At 48.2% G+C, this 19626-nt stretch overlaps 2 protein-coding genes across 6 annotated transcripts in view; both read left to right on the top strand.

Moving 5' to 3' along the window:
• The window catches only part of arid1aa (AT-rich interaction domain 1Aa), a 33685-nt gene extending 18687 nt beyond the window's left edge, over nt 1-14998 (top strand). For 2 of the 5 annotated variants that reach the window (XM_062539246.1, XM_062539247.1), the window contains exons 7-20: nt 29-196; nt 1694-2036; nt 3543-3685; nt 4121-4224; nt 4408-4617; nt 4889-5093; nt 5473-5605; nt 6029-6201; nt 6480-6624; nt 9146-9268; nt 9461-9557; nt 10881-12018; nt 12171-12301; nt 12612-14998. In XM_062539246.1, coding sequence (XP_062395230.1) covers nt 29-196; nt 1694-2036; nt 3543-3685; nt 4121-4224; nt 4408-4617; nt 4889-5093; nt 5473-5605; nt 6029-6201; nt 6480-6624; nt 9146-9268; nt 9461-9557; nt 10881-12018; nt 12171-12301; nt 12612-14570 — 5072 coding nt within the window. In that variant the 3' untranslated portion in view covers nt 14571-14998. The remainder of the gene's footprint in view (nt 1-28; nt 197-1693; nt 2037-3542; nt 3686-4120; nt 4225-4407; nt 4618-4888; nt 5094-5472; nt 5606-6028; nt 6202-6479; nt 6625-9145; nt 9269-9460; nt 9558-10880; nt 12019-12170; nt 12302-12611) is intronic. The other 3 variants (XM_062539250.1, XM_062539248.1, XM_062539251.1) reach the window with 3 other exon arrangements.
• A 2015-nt stretch (nt 14999-17013) lies between these two features.
• Nucleotides 17014-19516, top strand: pigv (phosphatidylinositol glycan anchor biosynthesis, class V). Its single transcript, XM_062539252.1, has 3 exons — nt 17014-17366; nt 17715-18884; nt 18998-19516. The coding sequence occupies exons 1-3, from the start codon at nt 17298-17300 to the stop codon at nt 19304-19306; spliced, it is 1548 nt and encodes a 515-aa protein (XP_062395236.1). The 5' UTR covers nt 17014-17297; the 3' UTR covers nt 19307-19516.
• The last annotated feature ends 110 nt before the right edge of the window (nt 19517-19626 follow it).

A 19626-nucleotide genomic window follows, 5' to 3' on the forward strand; every position in this document is an offset into this window, starting at 1 on the left:
TGACTTTATCGACCTCTCCTCCCTCCAGGCTTCCTGCAGAGGAACCCCCAGATGCCCTACGGTTCGCCCCAGTCGGCCTCTGCCTTATCGCCACGACAGTCTCCGGGAGCCCAGATGCATCCTGGGATGGGGCCCTATCAGCAGAACAACTCCATGGGGAACTTTGGGCCTCAGGGTGGCCAGTATGGCCCTCAAGGTAAGACCCCCATGCTTGACCTCAGTGACCGGAAGTGATGTAGGCACAGCCTCTTTTCCGTTGTAAAATGGGATCCAGTGGAAGACATAGTTATGATGGAGATTTTTGTTAAGAATTTGGTGCAACTTATTTGTAACTGAACAGATAGCAATATGATAGGATTTTTTTTTAGCTCTCCCTGAAAAAAACATAGCCTGGCTCCGCCCTCCTACGTACTTCTGCTTAATTTTCATTTCCCTTCAGTACGTCGTCTGGGTCTGCGGTATGTTCGCGTTTTTTCTCAAGACAAAAATATATAAGTCCAATCAGCGAACAGAGAGAGTAGCTGAGAACGTTGTCGCTGTGGGCGTGCACTAGTTTGAGCATGACCTACGTAATAATAGAAGTTATTGACACGATCATTGCCAGTCTCTGACTTGTAAATCTGTAAAGTAAATCTGAGGCCTTGTTTGGTGTTGAGTAAGGAGATGTGAGGTTGACTGTGGAGCGGTTTTGCCCTCAGCAGAGTCTGTGTGAGGCCACGTGGAGAGCGCTGGTTAGAGCTAGCCTACTGGAGTTTGTTATCGTTGATGCAGCCTTGAAATCCGTTTTCATGGATGATAATTGCGGAATTATAACGTCTGGAGAAATGAGAAACTTCTCATGAAATTAAGTCTTTTTTTTTTTTTTTAAATACCTTGTTCTAATGAAGTCATCTTGTGTTTTACACCAAGGACAAGTCATCTGTCCACAGTTCTGTTGGACTGTGGGTTATTTAGGGTGAAAGTGCAACTTTCTGATTTTCTGCGAAACAAGCGGCCCTCCAGACAGCTCCTCAGCGCTCGTGTCTGAGCCAGGGCCCAGTAGATTGCACTGAGGCTATTTTTAGTCCCGGAGAAAAGACGCCGCTGACGTAGCCTGGCTCACATCAGCCTCCCTGCCTGCTGCCTTGCCTTGCCTTGCCTTGCCTAGCCTTGCCTAGCCTAGCCTAGCCTAGCCTGCTGCTGGGTCTGCTTACTGTAGGACTGTGTAAGCCTCTGCTTGTTTCCTTGCTTGCTCGCCCACTCACCCACCCACCAAACCACGAGCCAGATAGACGCCCCCATTGGGCAGTGAATCTACAGCCTGTGCTCGTCACAGGCTCAGACCGGGCTGAAGGCCTCGTCACTCTTAGACGAAATCAAGATGTGTTCATCTATATGGCCAAAAGAGAGTTTACCATATATTTTTTAAGGAGCTGTGACAAATGTTAAGGACGATAGTGACCTGTTTTACATCCAGAATGGGCTAAATGATTTTTGATGTGATGTAATGGGATGGGTAAAGGGACTGAGGGCTGTCTCTAGGCTTTCGGAAGAGTAGATGTTTTAAGGTTGAATTTGGAAATAAGATCTAATACTAGAGTTTTTAAGTTCCTTTTTTTGTGCGTCGTCTGCTTTGGTGCAATTTATGTAGCCTTGTTGTCTGTTGTATGTTGCGGCATCAATGATAGACTTTCGGTCTTTCCTGTCATCTTAGGATACCCCCGGCAACCTGGATATGGTGGCATGCCCAATGCCAACTACCCTGGTGGTCCTGGCATGGGCGGATCAATGAACCCCATGCCAGGCCAAGGAGGAGGTCCTCCCTACGGAGGCATGCCCCCTGGAAGGATGCCACCGGGGCAGATGGGCGTCCGACCCCCCTATGGGCCGAACATGGGCCCCAACATGGGCCCCAACATGGGCAACATGCCCCCTCAGGTGGCCTCTGGGATGTGCCCGCCTCCAGGCCTCAACAGGAAGCCACCTGACGCAGCCGCAGCAGCAGCAGCAGCAGCCGCTGCCATGCAGCATGGAGCCACCAACTCCATACACAACAGGTACAGCACACATTTAATACCTACTGACACCATACACATCAGGTACAGTACACATTTAATACCTACTGACACCATACACATCAGGTACAGTACACATTTAATACCTACTGACACCATACACATCAGGTACAGTACACATTTAATACCTACTGACACCATACACATCAGGTACAGCACACATTTAATACCTACTGACACCATACACATCAGGTACAGTACACATTTAATACCTACTGACACCATACACATCAGGTACAGTACACATTTAATACCTACTGACACCATACACATCAGGTACAGTACACATTTAATACCTACTGACACCATACACATCAGGTACAGTACACATTTAATACCTACTGACACCATACACATCAGGTACAGTACACATTTAATACCTACTGACACCATACACATCAGGTACAGCACACATTTAATACCTAACTGAGTACTGACACCATACACAACAGGTACAGTACACATTTAATACCAACTGACTCTATACACAACAGGTAGTACATATTTATGATGCCAACTGACTCCTGCATACATACACTATACAACAGTATAGTACAAGCTATAATCTAACTCTATACGACAGGACATACTATAACTACTATATGCCACATTAAGAGCATGCATTTAAAGATATAACGTAACTCCATACACATGACATATGATTGGCTGCAGTCTTATTCACATCAGATATAGAGCCCATTGGTCGGCTGAACCACACAGTGTCATTCACGTCAAATACAGCTTATTTTAATGAATGAACTATCTCCATACTGTCTCTACCCCATCGCTCACCACTCTTCTCATTTCTCAGTCAAGTCTGTTAACCAGATAGTGTTTTTTCCAACACCCATTGGAACCTGAGGTGCATTCCGATTGTTTGTTCACACTTGCGAATGGTCTCCGGAGGTAATACTCTGCAAACATATATGGACTTCGGATGAACAGTTTCTGTTGTAATTGAACGATTTGGAATGTTGAGCACAAATACTGTAATGCTGTTCAGACAAAACACGTTTGCCACTTCTGTTCAAAGTTCTGGAATGCACCTCAGCGTTCTCTTTTGCAGGTGTATTTAGTTCTATTCTTGCATCTCGCAGGTGTTTGCTGTCCTGTGGAGGAACGATGCTGGAGAGAGGGTAGACCAGGGCCAGGCATGCATGAAGCACGCACAGGCAGGAGCAGAGCAGAGCAGTGCAGCACTGAACTGTATTGAAGTGAATTGTATTTGCACATCATAAGTGTTGACAGCAGCTTGAGAAAGGATTGGAGCTCGCTTACACGATCCATGACCGTAGCACTCAGACTCAGAATCCTGATGGTGTGGTGTACAGTATCCTGAGGTGGCCTCGTAATAAGTAATGACCAGGAAGTTGAATGCTTCAGTAATATGCACACTGAGAGTGATTTTAAAGCCTGAGATTAGGTTGTTCAGCCTTAAGTTCCAGAGCCTCACGATGGTTTTATTATAATCGGTGTCTTCTCTCGCAGGTTGCCTGGTTACCCCAACATGTCGCCGGGCATGATGGGAAGTGGTCCTCCCTATGGCCCATCCATGAACAGCATGCCAGGCATGATGAATGCCCAGGGCCCCCCTTTCCCCATGGGCGGCAACATGGCCAATAACAGCAGTGGTAAGATCCACACTTGTGACTTGAGTCAGACAGCAAGATATCGGGAAATAACAGCGCTATTATCTCAAGAGACGTGCACTTTGTGTCCTTAAGAGTGTCTGAGTAATTCCAATTTTTAATAACAGTAATTTCATACTTTTGTTGATATTCATATCTTTCGACCTTTAGACTAGAACTTTTTAACTGCCTCAGCTCAGTTGGTTGCCTGTACGTCTTGTAGAGAAATACACCTGTCCACGATTTCAGTTTTCTCACCATCTTGATCATGTTGGTAGCCATCAGTGATCTTTTGCACAAAGTAAAGATTGAATTTGAGATTTTAAAATAATTTCCTGGAAGCGCAGGCACAGTACGGTGATATCTTGCATGACCGCTGGAGCCAAGCAGAGTTCTGCTGTGCTGGACATAACTTCATTTCCCCGTGTCTGTCTCTAGGAATGGCTCCTAGCCCGGAGTTTGGCCTCGATGGAAAAATGAACCAGGCCCAGAAGATGAACAACAAGGTGGAAGGAACCCCCAAGACCGAGACCAAGTCCAAGGTTGGTGCTTTGTCAGCACAGCCACTTGATTTTAGACATGCTATAGATATTAGAAGGTGGTCCACGTGATGGAGCACCAATTCAGAGCTCCATAGTTGCAAATACTGAAAGATGTTTGCATATACTTGGCCCTGATCTCCATCTTGTGTCCTTGCATTCCCTGGGACATACCCGTTGTCTTAGAAGTCCAGCTCATCGACGACGACCAACGAGAAGATCACGTGTCTGTATGAGATGGGCCCCGAGCCGGAGAGGAAGATGTGGGTGGACCGATACCTGGGCTTCATCGAGGAGAAGGCCATGGGCATGAACAACCTGCCCGCCGTAGGCCGCAAGCCACTTGACCTCTTCCGCCTCTACATCTCGGTCAAGGAGATCGGAGGCCTCACACAGGTTTGGGAACCATTTTGGAGCACTCACTTCCCTTTGAACTCCCGATGCATCAATGGCCACCATTTGCAGGAAGGAGAATGACAACTTTTCCAGTCTTAGCCAGGATGTGTCAGGAATCTATTGATGCATCAAGTTTTTGAAGCACTGCTTAGTGGTATAATTGAGAAGTACACCCTCAATATCGATATCGTGACGGACCTTGATTGCTGTTGAATGTCCTCTCTCTAGGTGATTCAGCTCTCCCCTCACACCTTCTCTCTCCTCGCCACAGGTAAACAAGAACAAGAAGTGGCGTGAGCTGGCCACCAACCTGAACGTGGGCACCTCCAGCAGTGCTGCCAGCTCGCTGAAGAAGCAGTACATCCAGTGTCTGTACGCCTTCGAGTGCAAGATCGAGCGCGGAGAGGACCCGCCACCGGAGTTCTTCAACACTGACAGCAAGAAGAACCAGGCAAAGGTCCAACCACCCTCGCCTGGTGAGTGAATTCTCTGTGTGTGTGTGTGTGTGTGTGTGCGTGTGTTCGCACACGCCTGTGTTGGCCTCAAGCAAGGGTTTGCTTGTACCTTACAAATTTGTATGAAATTAGAAACCTGTGTCACTACAGTAATTTACCGTATATAAGCCAAAAGAAACACAACCATATTAACACCATATTAACTGCACCCCCCCTGTATTAATCTCATAGCTGAAGAAATTTCGCTAAATCAATGTATAAGCCACGGCTAGTAGTCAGGGAAATTACGGTATATACTAGGCCGCACAAGACATTTAGTCATATTTGGAAGGCTGAGTATCTGTGTGTTTTGTGTGTGTTGTCCCGCTCTGCTAACTCCCTCCTCTTCCCTCTGTTGTAGCCGGCTCGGGATCCCTGCAGGGTCCCCAGACCCCCCAGTCCACCAGCAGCTCCATGGCGGAGGGGGGGGACCTGAAGCCCCCCACCCCGGCCTCCACCCCCCACACTCAGATGCCTCCTATGCCTGGCGGCAGGTGTGTCACTTGGACCTCTAGTCCGTCTTCTTGTGTTTCAGAAATGACTTATGTAGCGCAAACTCTTCCATTATGGTATTTTTTGGGGTATCAGAGCAGAAAACAGGATGTATTTAGGACAACTCCCTGTGTATGTCAATTTGCAAATATTCTCCCAAGGTTGTTGTGGTTAGTGGAGTTAGCTTGATGTTTGTTGAAGTAACTCAAAGCAGGAATGTGGTTATTTTCTCTATCAATTTTTTTCTGGTCGGTTCCACAGTGTGGTAACCGTAATTCCAGGCTGCAATTCCACCATATTCTTGGATGGCATTTTTAAGTTGTGCAGCAGGGTAGCATCTGCAGCCACACTGTTCTAGTGTGTGTGTGTGTGTGTGTGTGTGTGTGTGTGTTTTGGACAATGTCTTACCCCCTACTGTCTCGTAGGAGCAGTGTGAACCTTCAGGACCCATTCGCTGATGGCAGTGATCCAGCCTTCTCCAGGAGGAACGCCATGACGCCCAACTCGGGCTACCAGCCTGGCATGGGCACCCCTGAAATGGCTAGCCGCATGGGGCCTTACGAGCCCAACAAGGACCCCTTCGGTGGCATGCGCAAAGGTAATGCAGCATCAGCAGCGCAACACAGTCGATCATGGACGCCAGGGGAGGGGGGAGCTGCTGTTCTTAAGTTAATGGGGAATAATTGGGAAGCACAGCATCCATCACTTGCAGGGTATCAGCGCCATGATTGCGGTCATTAAGTCCATGTGTATCATCAATGGCTCTCTTTCATTAGATAAATGGAATTGAATTACCAGTCACGGTGCTCCCCCCCCGAGAGAAGAGTTTTCCCCTGATGCTAAAGTTTGTGTGTGTGTGTTTTTTTCCCCCTCCAGTGGGAGAGCAGTTCATTCCCTCTGGCCAAGGCCCTAACAGCGGTATCGGGGAAGCCTACAACCGCGGCCCTCCAGGTCCGTTGGGCAGCATGCCCCCTATGGGACAGAGGCAGCAGTACCCCTACGGCCCGGGCTACGACAGAAGGTAAGACCCCCTGACCTGCTCTCAGGCCAAACTGGCTAGGGTTGCCAGAAATGCACTCGGTAGCTCAACATGTAAAGGAAAAACGTCATTTGTTTTTGGTGCACAGAGCACACACCCAGTGACTGCACGACTTTTGAGCACAGAGCAGGTGTGCACGTAAAGCACTGTAGAAGCACGGTGCTGTGAAGCTGATTTACATATGCTTTCCATCTAAGTCTGTCTTCATACTGTGGAGTAACAGTCTTTTGTGTTTGAGAGTTTTAACCTGCAACTGTGCCCTGATGTTGAGCTATGGGTGTCAAATTGGTGATTTGTGTTTGAGATTGATTGATTGATTGATTGATTGATACAGGACAGGGTCATAGATAAATTCAGTGTGTACTATGAAAACTGTTGTCGGGAGAAAATGTGCAGAAAAGTCTCCGAAGCATCATTATGAAGATCAAGACTGTTATTATTTTGCACAAGATAGTGAGGTATTTGTTAATCTGACCGATTTAATCACAATGATTTTTTTTTTTTAATGTTAAGTGGCAGAGTAAATTGTAGGGACCATTTGAAACGCTCAATCGTGACGTGTTTATTCACTCTGATGGAAAAGAAGCAGTTCTGAATGAGGTTGAGACTGATGGCTTGAAAAACCTCCCCAAATGTCACTGGATAGGAATGTCCAGTTGCATTCGCTTGGCCAGCGCAAAAAAAAGTGCCTTGCTGTAAATACAAGTTAGTGTGAGCTGATGGCCAATTGGTAGAAATAAATAGTAGACACGTTTGCCAGGTGGGACCATAATAAAAAGGTGATGGCATGTTTAAACACTTCGGATGGCCCCAGTGTGGAAGGGGTGGCAGATCTAGGCCTTGAGAAATGGAACCATTAAAGAACAATTGTGAGCAAGTTAACGATCGCATCAGAAATCCATTAGGTCGTAATTGGAAAATGTCCCTCCTCACAATGCCTGAGATGAAGATGGCAAATCAAGGGTCCACATTTTATTGCCGACAGGCTGTAAAGGAGGGAGCCGGTGGAAACAAATTGAATTGACCAGGTGCTAGTGGGAATAGCAGCCAGTGGTTCTCAATAGCTGTGTTTCCCAATAGCTGTGTTTCCGTTCTGCTCATTTGCATGTTCTGTGTGTGTTCATAACAGTGCGGTTCTGCATCTCCACGGGTTCCAGTTCTATGTGTTATGCGAGTTAGCTTTGAGATCAAAACTTTAGCTCGTCAGGGTAAAGTTTAAGGAAAACATGCAGGTAGAAATGCAATGAATGCGAAAATACACAAATTCATTGTTTCCATCAACTTTAATGGTGTTAAACATTATGCAAATCGAGAGTTAATCCACCTCCCTTCAACCAAAGGAATTGAATTTCACAGCACATTAGAAGATTCGATGCGTTTTGCAAGTCTTTCCAATAGGCTATGTGCACGAAAAGCGCTCTGTGCACTCGTTTATTTCCGGTGGAGCCAGGTGTGTTTGAAAGTTGTTAATGTAATTAGTGTCTACACCGACCCGGTTGGGTGTTGCACAAGGGAATCGGCACGTTATGATAAAGAAGGATTTATGTTTGGTTCAAATTGTTATTATTGGGCAAACAAGATATTCAGTGTTGGAGTGAAGATGTAAGGAGCAGAATATAACAGAAGAGGCTGTTATAACATAGTTAACGCTCCACCAGGATCATGCTGTTATAACACCGTTAACGTTCCACCAGAAATGAACAAGCACACAGGAGGAGCCTTAGGTGCTTGTAGTCCATTAGGATGTCTTCTTTAAGTTGTCGAAATGTACATGGAATCCCAGTTATACCAGTGTTGAAAGGTGCATACATTTAGTTTGATTTTGGGATGGCCTAACTGACAGAGCTAGGTGTCCGTCCAACTTTAAAGTTCATTCATGGAAATGCTGAAGGAATTGTCTGTGTCTGTGTTTCCGTCCGCTTATGAGAATCATAAATGTTCATGCTTTTAAGCAAGAGTTGTTAGCAGCTGGGGCTTTTCCAAACCTCAAATTGTCTGGACAACTTTAGCAGACGTGATCACAGGGAGATTTTAGGGAGATTCCTCCTCAAATTAATACATTTCCTTTTTGACTTTCCACTTTCCACAAAGAATTTCATGTTAGATTGCTAAAATCCGCATTCAGATTGGATGGAAACCCAGGTATTGTCTGTCTGGCCCCTTTGCTTCACAACTCCTCAGATCTACAGAAAGACTGGATAGGTCTAAGCAGTGTGCTAGGAAGGCTGGTTGAATCAAACGGCAGCCATGTTGTTAGCTCAAGACCAGGGCTGTTCTTCACCAAACCATCCCCAGATAGAGATTAATCGTGTTTTTAAATGTCAAGCAAACAATAGATGCTACACAAACACCTCAATTGAGAAAGATTTGCGGTGTTTCTGAATGTTCTAGAAGGATTTTCACCAGCTTGAGGAGGGGGCGGGGGGCACTGAATTGAACTGACTTACTATGCATTACACATAGTACATGATGTGCTGACCCCAGTGTGCGTGTTATCCCCCAGGGCTGAATCAGGTATGGGCCCAGAGGGCAGTTTGGGCCCAGGGGGGCCGCAGCCAAACATGATGCCTTCCAGCACTGACACAGGGATGTACTCGCCAAACCGCTTCCCTCCCCAGCAACAGCGGTATGTCGAGAGGCCACTCTATAAACCCTCTAAAACTCTTGTCGAAATGTTGAATTTGATTGCATCGGTGGAACTGTGTGAGGAAGGATGTCTTGTTTTTCCTGTGGTGGTGTAAGCATGGTTGTGCTGATGGCTGTGAACTGGCTGTGAAAGCTGTTTCTGAGGTGGGTGGTTCTCTCTTCTCTGTTGCAGACACGATTCCTATGGAAATCAGTATCCTGGACAAGGAGTGCCCCCTGGTGGCCCGTACCCCAGTCAGCAGCCAGGAATGTACCCTCAGCAGCAGCCGGTGAGTTGGCACTTGGAAATGGTATATTAATGCGATGGAAATTAATAGCAGGCTCAGTTGTAATAGTATATAGGAAAAATAGGGACAGGCTTAAATGTGGCATGTGAGCTGTTAGTTTAAGTGATATGAACAGAAGTGATAACAATAGTAGGCAGCTGAGTAACTTGGCTAACACTTAAATACAGTTCACAAATTCATCCTGAAGTCATTCATTCATAATAACTTTTTTGTTGTTAAATGAAGTCCTCAACACCGTTGGATTGTCACCAATGCTTTACTGAACCACGTAACGTTAATAGCCTAACTGTATTGCACTGCATCTAACATGAGTGTTTGGTTCATTTGGTTAACATCAATCAGGCTCATCTCCCACAACATTCAGCCGTGGCATGCTCAAAAGCAAAGTGTTTTGTATTGTTTCTCTACGGTTTCCAGTTTGAACAACATCGTGTTTGGTCACAAAGGTGTGCAGCGACGCGCAACAGATAGTTCTCTCTCGTTTGGTGGGCGTGTCTGGTGTGCTGCCCTGTCAGCATGGACAAGCATACAAAACCCACCTACTTAAAAAGGGCATCGTGCGCAATATATCTATCTGCAATATATCTCTGTTATTTACTGATGAAAGATAAGAATGAAAAGCTGAAAAGGAAATGAAACGTATATTTAATTATTGTTAATGGTACACTATGCAACATTTTTCAGTTAATCAATTCGTTTAATTTAATCATATATAACAGTATTAGTTATTACCGGTAGAACAAGGTTTTTTCCGGCCGCCCTAGTGGTCTGTAGCGGTAGAACCACGCTTGCAATTTCAGGAGCCCTCGGGACGCACCCATGTTCTAGGAAGTCTCATGTGAAGTCTTTATCATGCTCATGAAAAGGCAGACTGAACGTTTTGTAAAACATACATGCTAAAGTTGTAGGGGAAGCTCTGCAGAGAAATTTGCAAGCATAAAACGAGCAAAAACGGAAAGCGAAAGCGGCAATGAAATCGCCAATCCTGCTTAGTTTCCCTTTAATGTTTTTTTTGTTTAAAAAAATTAATTAACAACAGTGACCTACTCAGTTGTGCTGCCAGGAGCAACAGATCATTCAATGTACCAAGTTTTCTGTTGAATCAAACACTGGAATATTTTATCCATTTTGATCTTAATCCAGGGCAAAGGGGATGGGTTAGATTATTGATTGTTTGGATTGATTTGTTGCTGTGGCGGGCCCAAAAATAAATGTAGAAGCAGAAACACTGACGAAATGTACTGAATAGGTAATTGCTTTTGAGATTTATAAGAATTATGTTCAAATATGACTTCTCTTTTGCAGAACTACAAGCGGCCGGTAGAAGGTGGTTACCCACCAGCGAAGCGTCATGAGGGAGAGATATACAGTGGCCCCTTCACTGCTCAGCAGCAGCAGCAGCAGCAACAACAACAACAACAGCAGCAGCAGCAGCAGCAGCAGCAGCAACAACAACAGCAACAACAGCAGCAGCAGCAGCAGCAGCAACAGCAGCAACAAGCGCAACAACAACAACAGCAACAACAGCAGCAGCAACAACAGCAGCAGCAACAACAGCAACAACAACAACAACAGCAGCAGCAACAACAGAGACAGCAGCAGCAGCAGCAGCAGCAACAGCAGCAGCAACAGCAACAACAGCAAGCAGCGCAGCAGCCACCGCAACAGGAGCAGCAGTCCTCCTCGACCCCCTCTCCAGCCTCCAGTGGCCCAAGCCCTGCCCAGCAGGAGATGTTCACCCAGTACAGTGGGGGCTACACAGGCCCTGAGCGCCGCCCCCCAGGCCCCGGCCCCCAGGGTCAGTTCCCGTACCAGTTTGGGCGCGAGCGGATGCAGCCGGGCTCTGGCCCCAGTGCCCAGGGTTCCATGCCCTCGCAGATGATGGGCAGCCCCATGCAGTCGGGCCCTGAGGGCCCCCAGGCGGGCATGTGGCAGGGCCGTGGCGAGGTGGGCTTCCCCAACTTCCCCAACCGGCAGGGGCCCGGCGGCCCTCAGCAGGGTCCCGGCTTCCACCCCGGCATGAACCGCTCGGAGGAAATGATGTCGTCGGAACAGCAACGCATGAACCACGATGGCCCGTGGCCCGGCCAGATGGGCCCCAGGCAGCCTCCTTTTGGGGCGGGCGGAGCCGGTCCGCCCATGGGGCGGTCCATGCAGCCCAACTACCAATCCCCGCAGTCCATGCAGAACCACATTCCGCAGGTGTCCAGCCCCTCGCCCATGCCCAGGCAAATGGAGAGCCGGACCTCGCCCAGCAAGTCGCCCTACATGCAGGGCAACATCAAGATGCACAAGGCGGGCGCGCCTGTGCCAGCTTCGCACATCGTGCCGCAGCCCGTGCAGTCGCCCCTCATGCGGCGGGACATGCCCTTTTCCCCGGGCTCCGTCGAAGCCACTCAGCCTGTGCTCAAACCACGACGGAGGCTCACCATGAAGGACATTGGTGAGTTATGGTTGTGGTTATGGCGTTTTGGCAGGCGCCTTTGTCCTAAAGCGACATACAAATAAAAACAATAAAATAATTCATTTAACACATTGTTTCACACATAGTTAACCCAGGTCCGTTTCATTTGATGTGGTTTCCCCCCTGCACAGGCACCCCGGAGGCATGGAGAATAATGATGTCACTGAAGTCCGGTCTACTGGCGGAGAGCACTTGGGCCTTGGACACCATCAACATCCTGCTGTATGACGACAACAGTATTTCCACTTTCAACCTTTGCCAGGTGAGCTTCATTCCTTGGCTTGACGAATTGTTATGCGGTCATACTGCTTTGTGTCCTACGGTAACATGGATGGCAGTGTTTTATGCAAGTTAAAAGACACAAAACCATATTAATACCATATGAACTGTCCCTATGTATCAACCTCCTAGTGGAAGAAAATCAATGTATAAGCCGCGACTAATAGTCAGGAAATTACGGTATGGCTCTCTCAAGCCTTAGCATGCATGAATGACTGCAGATAGATTGTGAATGTGTGTGCCCCACACAAGAGAGATGGTGAAAGTGACGACCAAATTCTTTTGTGCCACAGCTTCCGGGTTTCCTGGAGCTGATTGTGGAGTATTTCCGGCGCTGCCTGATCGAGATCTTCGGCATTCTGAGGGAGTACGAGGTGGGTGATCCTGGGCAGCGGACGCTGCTGGACCCCAATGCCTTGACCAAGGAGGAGAACGGCCTGGAGGCCGAAGACAACCTGACCGAGGACATGGAGGAGGGAGGAGAGGACGACGACGAGGATGATGATGATGAGGAGGAAGAGCAGCAGCAGCAGGCCCAGTCGGACACGCCTCAGGTCAAGCAGGAGGAGAAGGAGATGCCGGTGGACGAAGACGGGGCTAGCAAGAGCGAGGAGAGCAAGGGCAAAGAGAACGCCGGAAGCTCCTCCAAGGAAGGGTCGTCTGAGACCGCGTCGTCCACGGAACCCGTGGTTCCTCAGGAGAAGCCCAAGCAAGCCAGCAAGTTTGACAAGCTGCCCCTGAAGGTGGTGCGCAAGAAGGATCCGTTTGTGGTGGACTGCTCAGCGCGGCTCCGCCCGGTGACGGAGTTCGACAGCGGCCTGGTCCACTGGAGCGTGGGCGGGGGCGACATCACAGAGCACATCCAGACTCACTTCGAGAGCCGGCGCGACCCCTTGCAGCCTCGCCAGCAGCCCGCCGCCTCGGCCCAGACGTCGAGCCGGAGGAAAGCGTCCGCCAAGGACAAGGACAAGGACACGTCGACCGCCTCCACTTCCAGGGAAGACAAGAGCACTGAGGAAGAGGGGAAAGCTTCGCAACCTTCGTCATCATCATCATTGTCGTCTTCCTCCTCCTCATCGAAGACGACCGCGGTCACGAGCAGCACTTCAGAGGCCAGGAAGGACGCGGACGCCTCCGGCGAGACGTCGCCGCAGCAGAAAGAGGGCGCCGAGAGGATGACCGGTTTGACCGACGGCGCCATACCCAGCAACGGCGGCGTCCTAACCGAGCCCATCATCCCGCAGCGCGTCACCACCATCCTGGAGGACGAGCCGCACAGCAAGGACGAGGCGCCGCTCAGCACGCTGGCCCACTGGCAGGACTCGCTGGCGCGCCGCTGCGTCTGCGTGTCCAACATCGTGCGCAGCCTCTCGTTCGTGCCGGGCAATGACCAGGAGATGTCCAAGCACCCGGGCCTGCTGCTGCTGCTGGGCCGCCTGGTGCTGCTGCACCACTGGCACCCCGAGCGCAAGCAGGCGCCGCTCACCTACGAGAAGGAGGAGGAGGCCGACGAGAGCGTGGGCAACGACGCCGACGAGTGGTGGTGGGACTGCCTGGAGTTGCTCCGCGAGAACTGCCTGGTGACGCTGGCCAACATCTCGGGCCAGCTGGACCTGTCCATCTACACGGAGAGCATCTGCCTGCCGCTGCTCGACGGCCTGCTCCACTGGGCGGTGTGCCCGTCGGCCGAGGCGCAGGACCCCTTCCCCACGCTGGGCGCCAACGCGGCGCTCTCGCCGCAGAGACTGGTCCTGGAGACGCTCAGCAAGCTGAGCATCCAGGACAACAACGTGGACCTGATCCTGGCCACGCCGCCGTACAGCCGCCTGGAGAAGCTCTACGGCAACCTGGTGCGCCTGGTGGGCGAGCGCAAGGTGCCCGTGTGCCGCGAGATGGCGGTGGTGCTGCTGGCCAACCTGGCGCAGGGCGACAGCATGGCGGCGCGCGCCATCGCCGTGCAGAAGGCCAGCGTGGGCAACCTGCTGGGCTTCCTGGAGGACAGCCTGGCCGCCACGCAGTTCCAGCAGAGCCAGAGCTCGCTCATGCACATGCAGGCCCCCTTCGAGCCCACCAGCGTGGACATGATGCGGCGGGCGGCCCGCGCCCTGCACGCCCTGGCCAAGGTGGAGGAGAACCACTCGGAGTTCACGCTGTACGAGTCGCGGCTCTTGGACCTGTCGGTGTCGCCGCTCATGAACTCGGTGGTGTCGCACGTCATCTGTGATGTACTGTTTTTGATTGGCCAGTCATGACAGCCGGGGGGAGCGGTGGCTCCACCTCCTCCTCCTGGTTTGTCGTCCCCCGCCCTTCCACCCCTCTACACTTTCCCCACTTCCTGGTCCTACCCTTAAGCCCCGCCCCATCCTCTTCTCCTCCCATGGTGCACTGGTGCTGTGTAAAAAAACGAGCGAGGGGGAATGGAAAATACTGGGGGAAAACGTGTTATTTTTTTCCTTCCTTTTTTTTTCCTTTGCTTTTTTTTAATTTATGCAAATCTTCAGATCCCTCGGTCCCTTCCTTTACCGATCTGAGATTCCACGTCTCATTTTGCTGCGTCCCGATGAAAGACATGATGTCAAAGTAGCTGTGGATCATGAACTGCTGTGGTAACTGACACAGACTGAACTGTTTGACGCAAACCAAGACGACACGGACCCCTGGTTTATCTGTTGCTGCCCTGAGGGGGTTTTGGGGGGGGGGGGGGCTGGGTGGGAATACTCTTATTGTTATTTTTAATAAAAAAATAAAATAAATAAACTAAATAAATAGTTGGCAGAACACAAAACCACAAAAAACCAACAAACTACAAAAAAAACTGTAACCAAAGTTGCTGTCTCGTTTACAGTGAATTTGGGAAAAGGGGTATGAACTTGGCCCAGCCTCTGTGGGGAGGGGGGCGGCGGGGGGGGGGGCACGAACAAGTCCAACCTCTGGTTCATATTTGGAGTTTGAGCAGACTGAGAGAGATGCAGCAGTGATGTGTCGTCTGAAATGGCTGCTCCTCTCACGCCACCACAACGTCCCTCTCATCGGACAAGAGCAGACGTCTTAGAGAGGGGAGGGCCGGGCAGTAGATTGTAGTCATTTTTTTGTACAGTGCTTGTTACAGCTGTACCCTTTCTGTAACACTGTTTCACATTGAGATGATGATGATGATGATAATGATGATGATGATGATGATGATGCTGATGATGACTCGATGATAGGTTTTAAAAATGGGGGGGGGAAACAAGAAGTTTTTAATGGTGTGAAGAGAAGAAAAAAAAGCTTAAGAAAGGCTTTCCCCCCAAAGGATCGAGACCCTACAACACCCTTACCTCCTCTCTTTAAAAAAAAAAAAAAAAAAAAAAACCCTTGATTGTATGAATTGACCCTTATAAAAAAGAAATCACCTCTTAGGACTGGTTTTCAACTTAAGATGCAGCGTAGGCTGTGGTGTAAATAAGATGTTGTACATTACACTTTCTCTCTCTCTTCTCTTCTCTTCCCACTCCCCTTCTCTCTGGCTCTCTTTCTCTCTCTTGCTCTTTGTCACATTCTTATGCTACTTCTCACTGTTTTTATCTATGAAGAATGGACATCCACACTTGAGTTGGGTTCATTGCATCAGAAACTCTGTAGGTATGTTAACAGACCCCCCCTCCGGCTTCTCACCACTGCTCCTTCTTAGAACAGCAGACACAGCTGAAATATTTTAATTTCATCTTGTGGTACAACAAAATAAACTCTAGATGAAGAAACACAGAAATTTGAGATTTTTTTTCTCTCTCTCTATCTCCAGTGATATGGATTCTGCATATTTGTATTTCAGACTATGTAGCTAAAAACTTAATGTAAATTCCTTTTTCCCCCTTTTTGGCTCAATGAATATCATTTATTCAGTATGAAATCTTTATACTATATGTTCCATGTGGTAAGAATAAATGTACATTAAATCTTCGTAAGATGTTTGTGATTGTTTTATTCATTTTTTTGCCACTGGCTGAGTGTTTCAACACAGAATGGAGTGTGTTTCTATCACTTGCAATTAACCATCTCCCTTCACATTTCATACTTAATGGAAGAATGATTTTGCCTTAATTAATTTCCCTAATCATCTGATGCACTTTATTTGGTATCGGAGGTATTTTGAAAATTTGAGGTGTGTCAGTTGACCATAGATGATGCTGCACTTTCCTCTCTCCACATCAGCTATCTTAGAGAGAGAAAGAAAGGAGCACATCACACACACCTTGAAATAGCATAAACGAATCAGGACCCAACAAGTGGTTAGAGCAAGAGAACTGTTGGTGTTGATACAGAAGCTTCTCAGGACAGAATGGCAGAGCATGCTGGAACCGGTCCATTTGAACGTAAAGTTATGCTGATGAGCTCATATTGGGGCCAGACTAATGGGCTATCACTGGACATGTTGACCATCCAGCTCCCTCTACTGGTATTGGCTCTAGAGTGATCATGCAGAGTAACTTTCTCACAGATTATGGTAATTTACTTTAAGAACAAGATGTAGGTAAATGGTTGGTACTTGGAACTAATGATTCTAGATTTAGAATTAATATTTTGGGTAATATTTCATGTAAAACAAGAGATAAGGTAAAGCGTATAGAGGCCATAATTAAGGCAACCCTTTCTGGCTTTTATTTTGACTTTCCCCGATTAGCTGACCCGGAAGAGTAACAAAAAGGCAATCGCGGATGTTTTAAGAAGACGTCAAGGATATGCGCGAATTATAGTTTGGGACATTGTAGGTTTATTTATGTTGTAATGTCAAATGTAAATGTGTTAACGGAACGGCACTGTCTTAAGTTTAACAGGAAGCTCAACGAATATAATTCATACTTCATCGTAAGGGTAGGCTAGTGTAGCTTGTAGTTTTTCAGAAGAAAGTGGACACTGGAGTGAATCCTTAAGTTATTTGGGTTGGATTGAATCTCTACACAGATTCACACACATAATTAAACGAGTTTGAAATGTAGGAAATGGCTATGGACGTGCCGTGTATTCTGCGATTCGCCGTCACGACCAGACTGCTGTCCCTGCTACTACAGGTAAGTACAACATGTCTGGAAAATACAGAAGCAGCATCTTGCATAAAATGTGGGGGAATGGTCATGTCTTTGTTGTACACTGCCGTCCCTATGCAAAATGTTCTGCTTACCCAGCAGTGACCGACACTCCAGTAGCGGTAGCGCTCTTCTTGTTTGTATCTACTGTCTATGGTTTGTATTCGGCTCTACTTTGGTTTGTGTTGGAAGAGAACGCTATCTTGTGGCGTCTGTTGGATCTGTATCTATCTAGCTATTTGACGTTAGTGAGATTTTGACTTTCTGTCACTGTTTTTTAAAATGTAACATTTTTCTCCAACTAATTTTTTCATTATAATTATTTGTGTCTAGGTATTGTTCAATACTGCCATTCCAGATCATAAAGCAGATGCGTTCAGTCCTCCTCCTGCCGAGAGTCCTCTCGTTTTGGACCCCATCGCTGAAGTGCTGTTCGGAGGGCTGGGCCGCTGGGATGCTCAGCACTTCCTCTTCATAGCAGAGCGTGGCTATGTGTTTGAGCACAACTTTGCATTCTTCCCCCTTCTCCCGGTGCTCCTGCGATGTGTTGCCGCAGGTGTGCTCTGGCCCCTGGGTGCCTGGCTGACTCTGCACGGGAGGCTGCTGCTGGCCGTGGCCCTGGTCAACAGTGCACTGTTTGTCCTGAGCGCGGCTGCTCTCTATGGCCTCGGCTGCTTGGTTCTCCAAGACCGCCGCCTAAGTCTACTGTCTACACTCCTCTACTGCCTGACGCCTGCGAATGTCTTTCTCATGGCTGCCTATGCGGAAAGCCTCTTTGCTGCACTCACGTTCGGCGGCCTGTGGCTACTGGAGCGGGGGTCAACCATTAAGGGGTGCCTAGTGCTTGGGCTGGCCACTGGCGCACGGTCGAATGGCTTGGTGAATGCTGGCTTCCTGCTCTACCTGCCCTTGCAGAGAGCACTGTGTCAGCTCCAGAAGCTTAGCAGGGAGGCTGTGGTCCAGGCGAGGAGCCTGCGCTACGCATGGATTGCCGTTCGCTACACGGTCACTGCTGCTGCTGGTGTTTTTGTCATCAGTCTGCCTTTTTGTGTCTTCCAGTACTATGGGTACAAAATGTTTTGTGAGCAGCCGTCGTCAACCCAGGAACCAATATCTCCTATTCTGCTGACTCTTGCCCAGGACAAAGGCTACAGGGTGCCGGATGCAGCCTCTCCTTTGCCGCCCTGGTGCTCGAAACCTCTGCCTCTTCTGTATTCCTACATTCAGGATGCCTACTGGGATGTGGGATTTCTGAGATATTTCCAGTTCAAACAGATCCCCAATTTCTTATTAGCCCTACCAATAGTTACTCTAGGCTCACTGGCCGCCTATGTATACGTCAGATCTGACCGAGAGTATTGCTTGTGGCTAGGCCTCTTCAACAGACATGCCAAGGAGAAAGAGGAGAAGCCACCCTGTGGATTTTTCAGCAGGAAGGTTTATGTTTACGTCGTCCAAGCCATGGTTCTGTTGGTGTCTGGCTTCTTTTGCATGCATGTACAGGTGAGCATCTGTCTTGCAATATGTCTGTGTCTCTCTCTCTGTGTGCTCTCTCTCTCTCTCTCTCTCTCTCTCTGCCATGCTAGTTATTGACTGCTACTATACTTTTCCCACAGGTTCTTACTCGTTTTCTTGGGTCCTCTTCTCCTGTGACCTACTGGATTAGTGCTCATTTACTTGTATCCCAAGAACCTTTGCTGATGGAGGACCACAGTTCCACGTCTGTGAAAGACAAGAAAGAACAGATGCCTATGAATCATTCATTGTTTGGTGTAGGATGGACAAGGCTACATCAAAATCCCATTACTGAGTTATTGAATCAGTGGGGAGCCTGCTCATTCCAAACCCATTGCATTTTGGGATACTTTCTGTCCTACTGGGTGATTGGCCTTGTTTTACACTGTAACTTTTTGCCATGGACCTAAAAGTGCTTCCACTAGAGTGTAAATAAAATACTTAACTAGATGTATACAGTTTAATGCCACTGTATAATGCACAGACATTTCTGTTATGCAAAAAAGGTGAAAAGGTTTTCTGTATGTTTTAATGTGGGCTCTCTAGGAACAGGGCGTAATTTTGGTATTCAGGTTTATTTATTTTGAGGTTAATTGTTTATTAAAAGACTACTGATTCCAGGCCACGACTGTGCCCATTGTTCTTGAATGGGACGCCCTTACCGTTCAACACGCTCACATGAAAAATTGCGTCTGCTTGCAATACAGAAATATCCTTTATCTGTTTTGAG

Source organism: Sardina pilchardus, chromosome 6, assembly GCF_963854185.1.
Source record: "Sardina pilchardus chromosome 6, fSarPil1.1, whole genome shotgun sequence".
In the NCBI taxonomy this organism is placed as follows: domain Eukaryota; kingdom Metazoa; phylum Chordata; class Actinopteri; order Clupeiformes; family Clupeidae; genus Sardina; species Sardina pilchardus.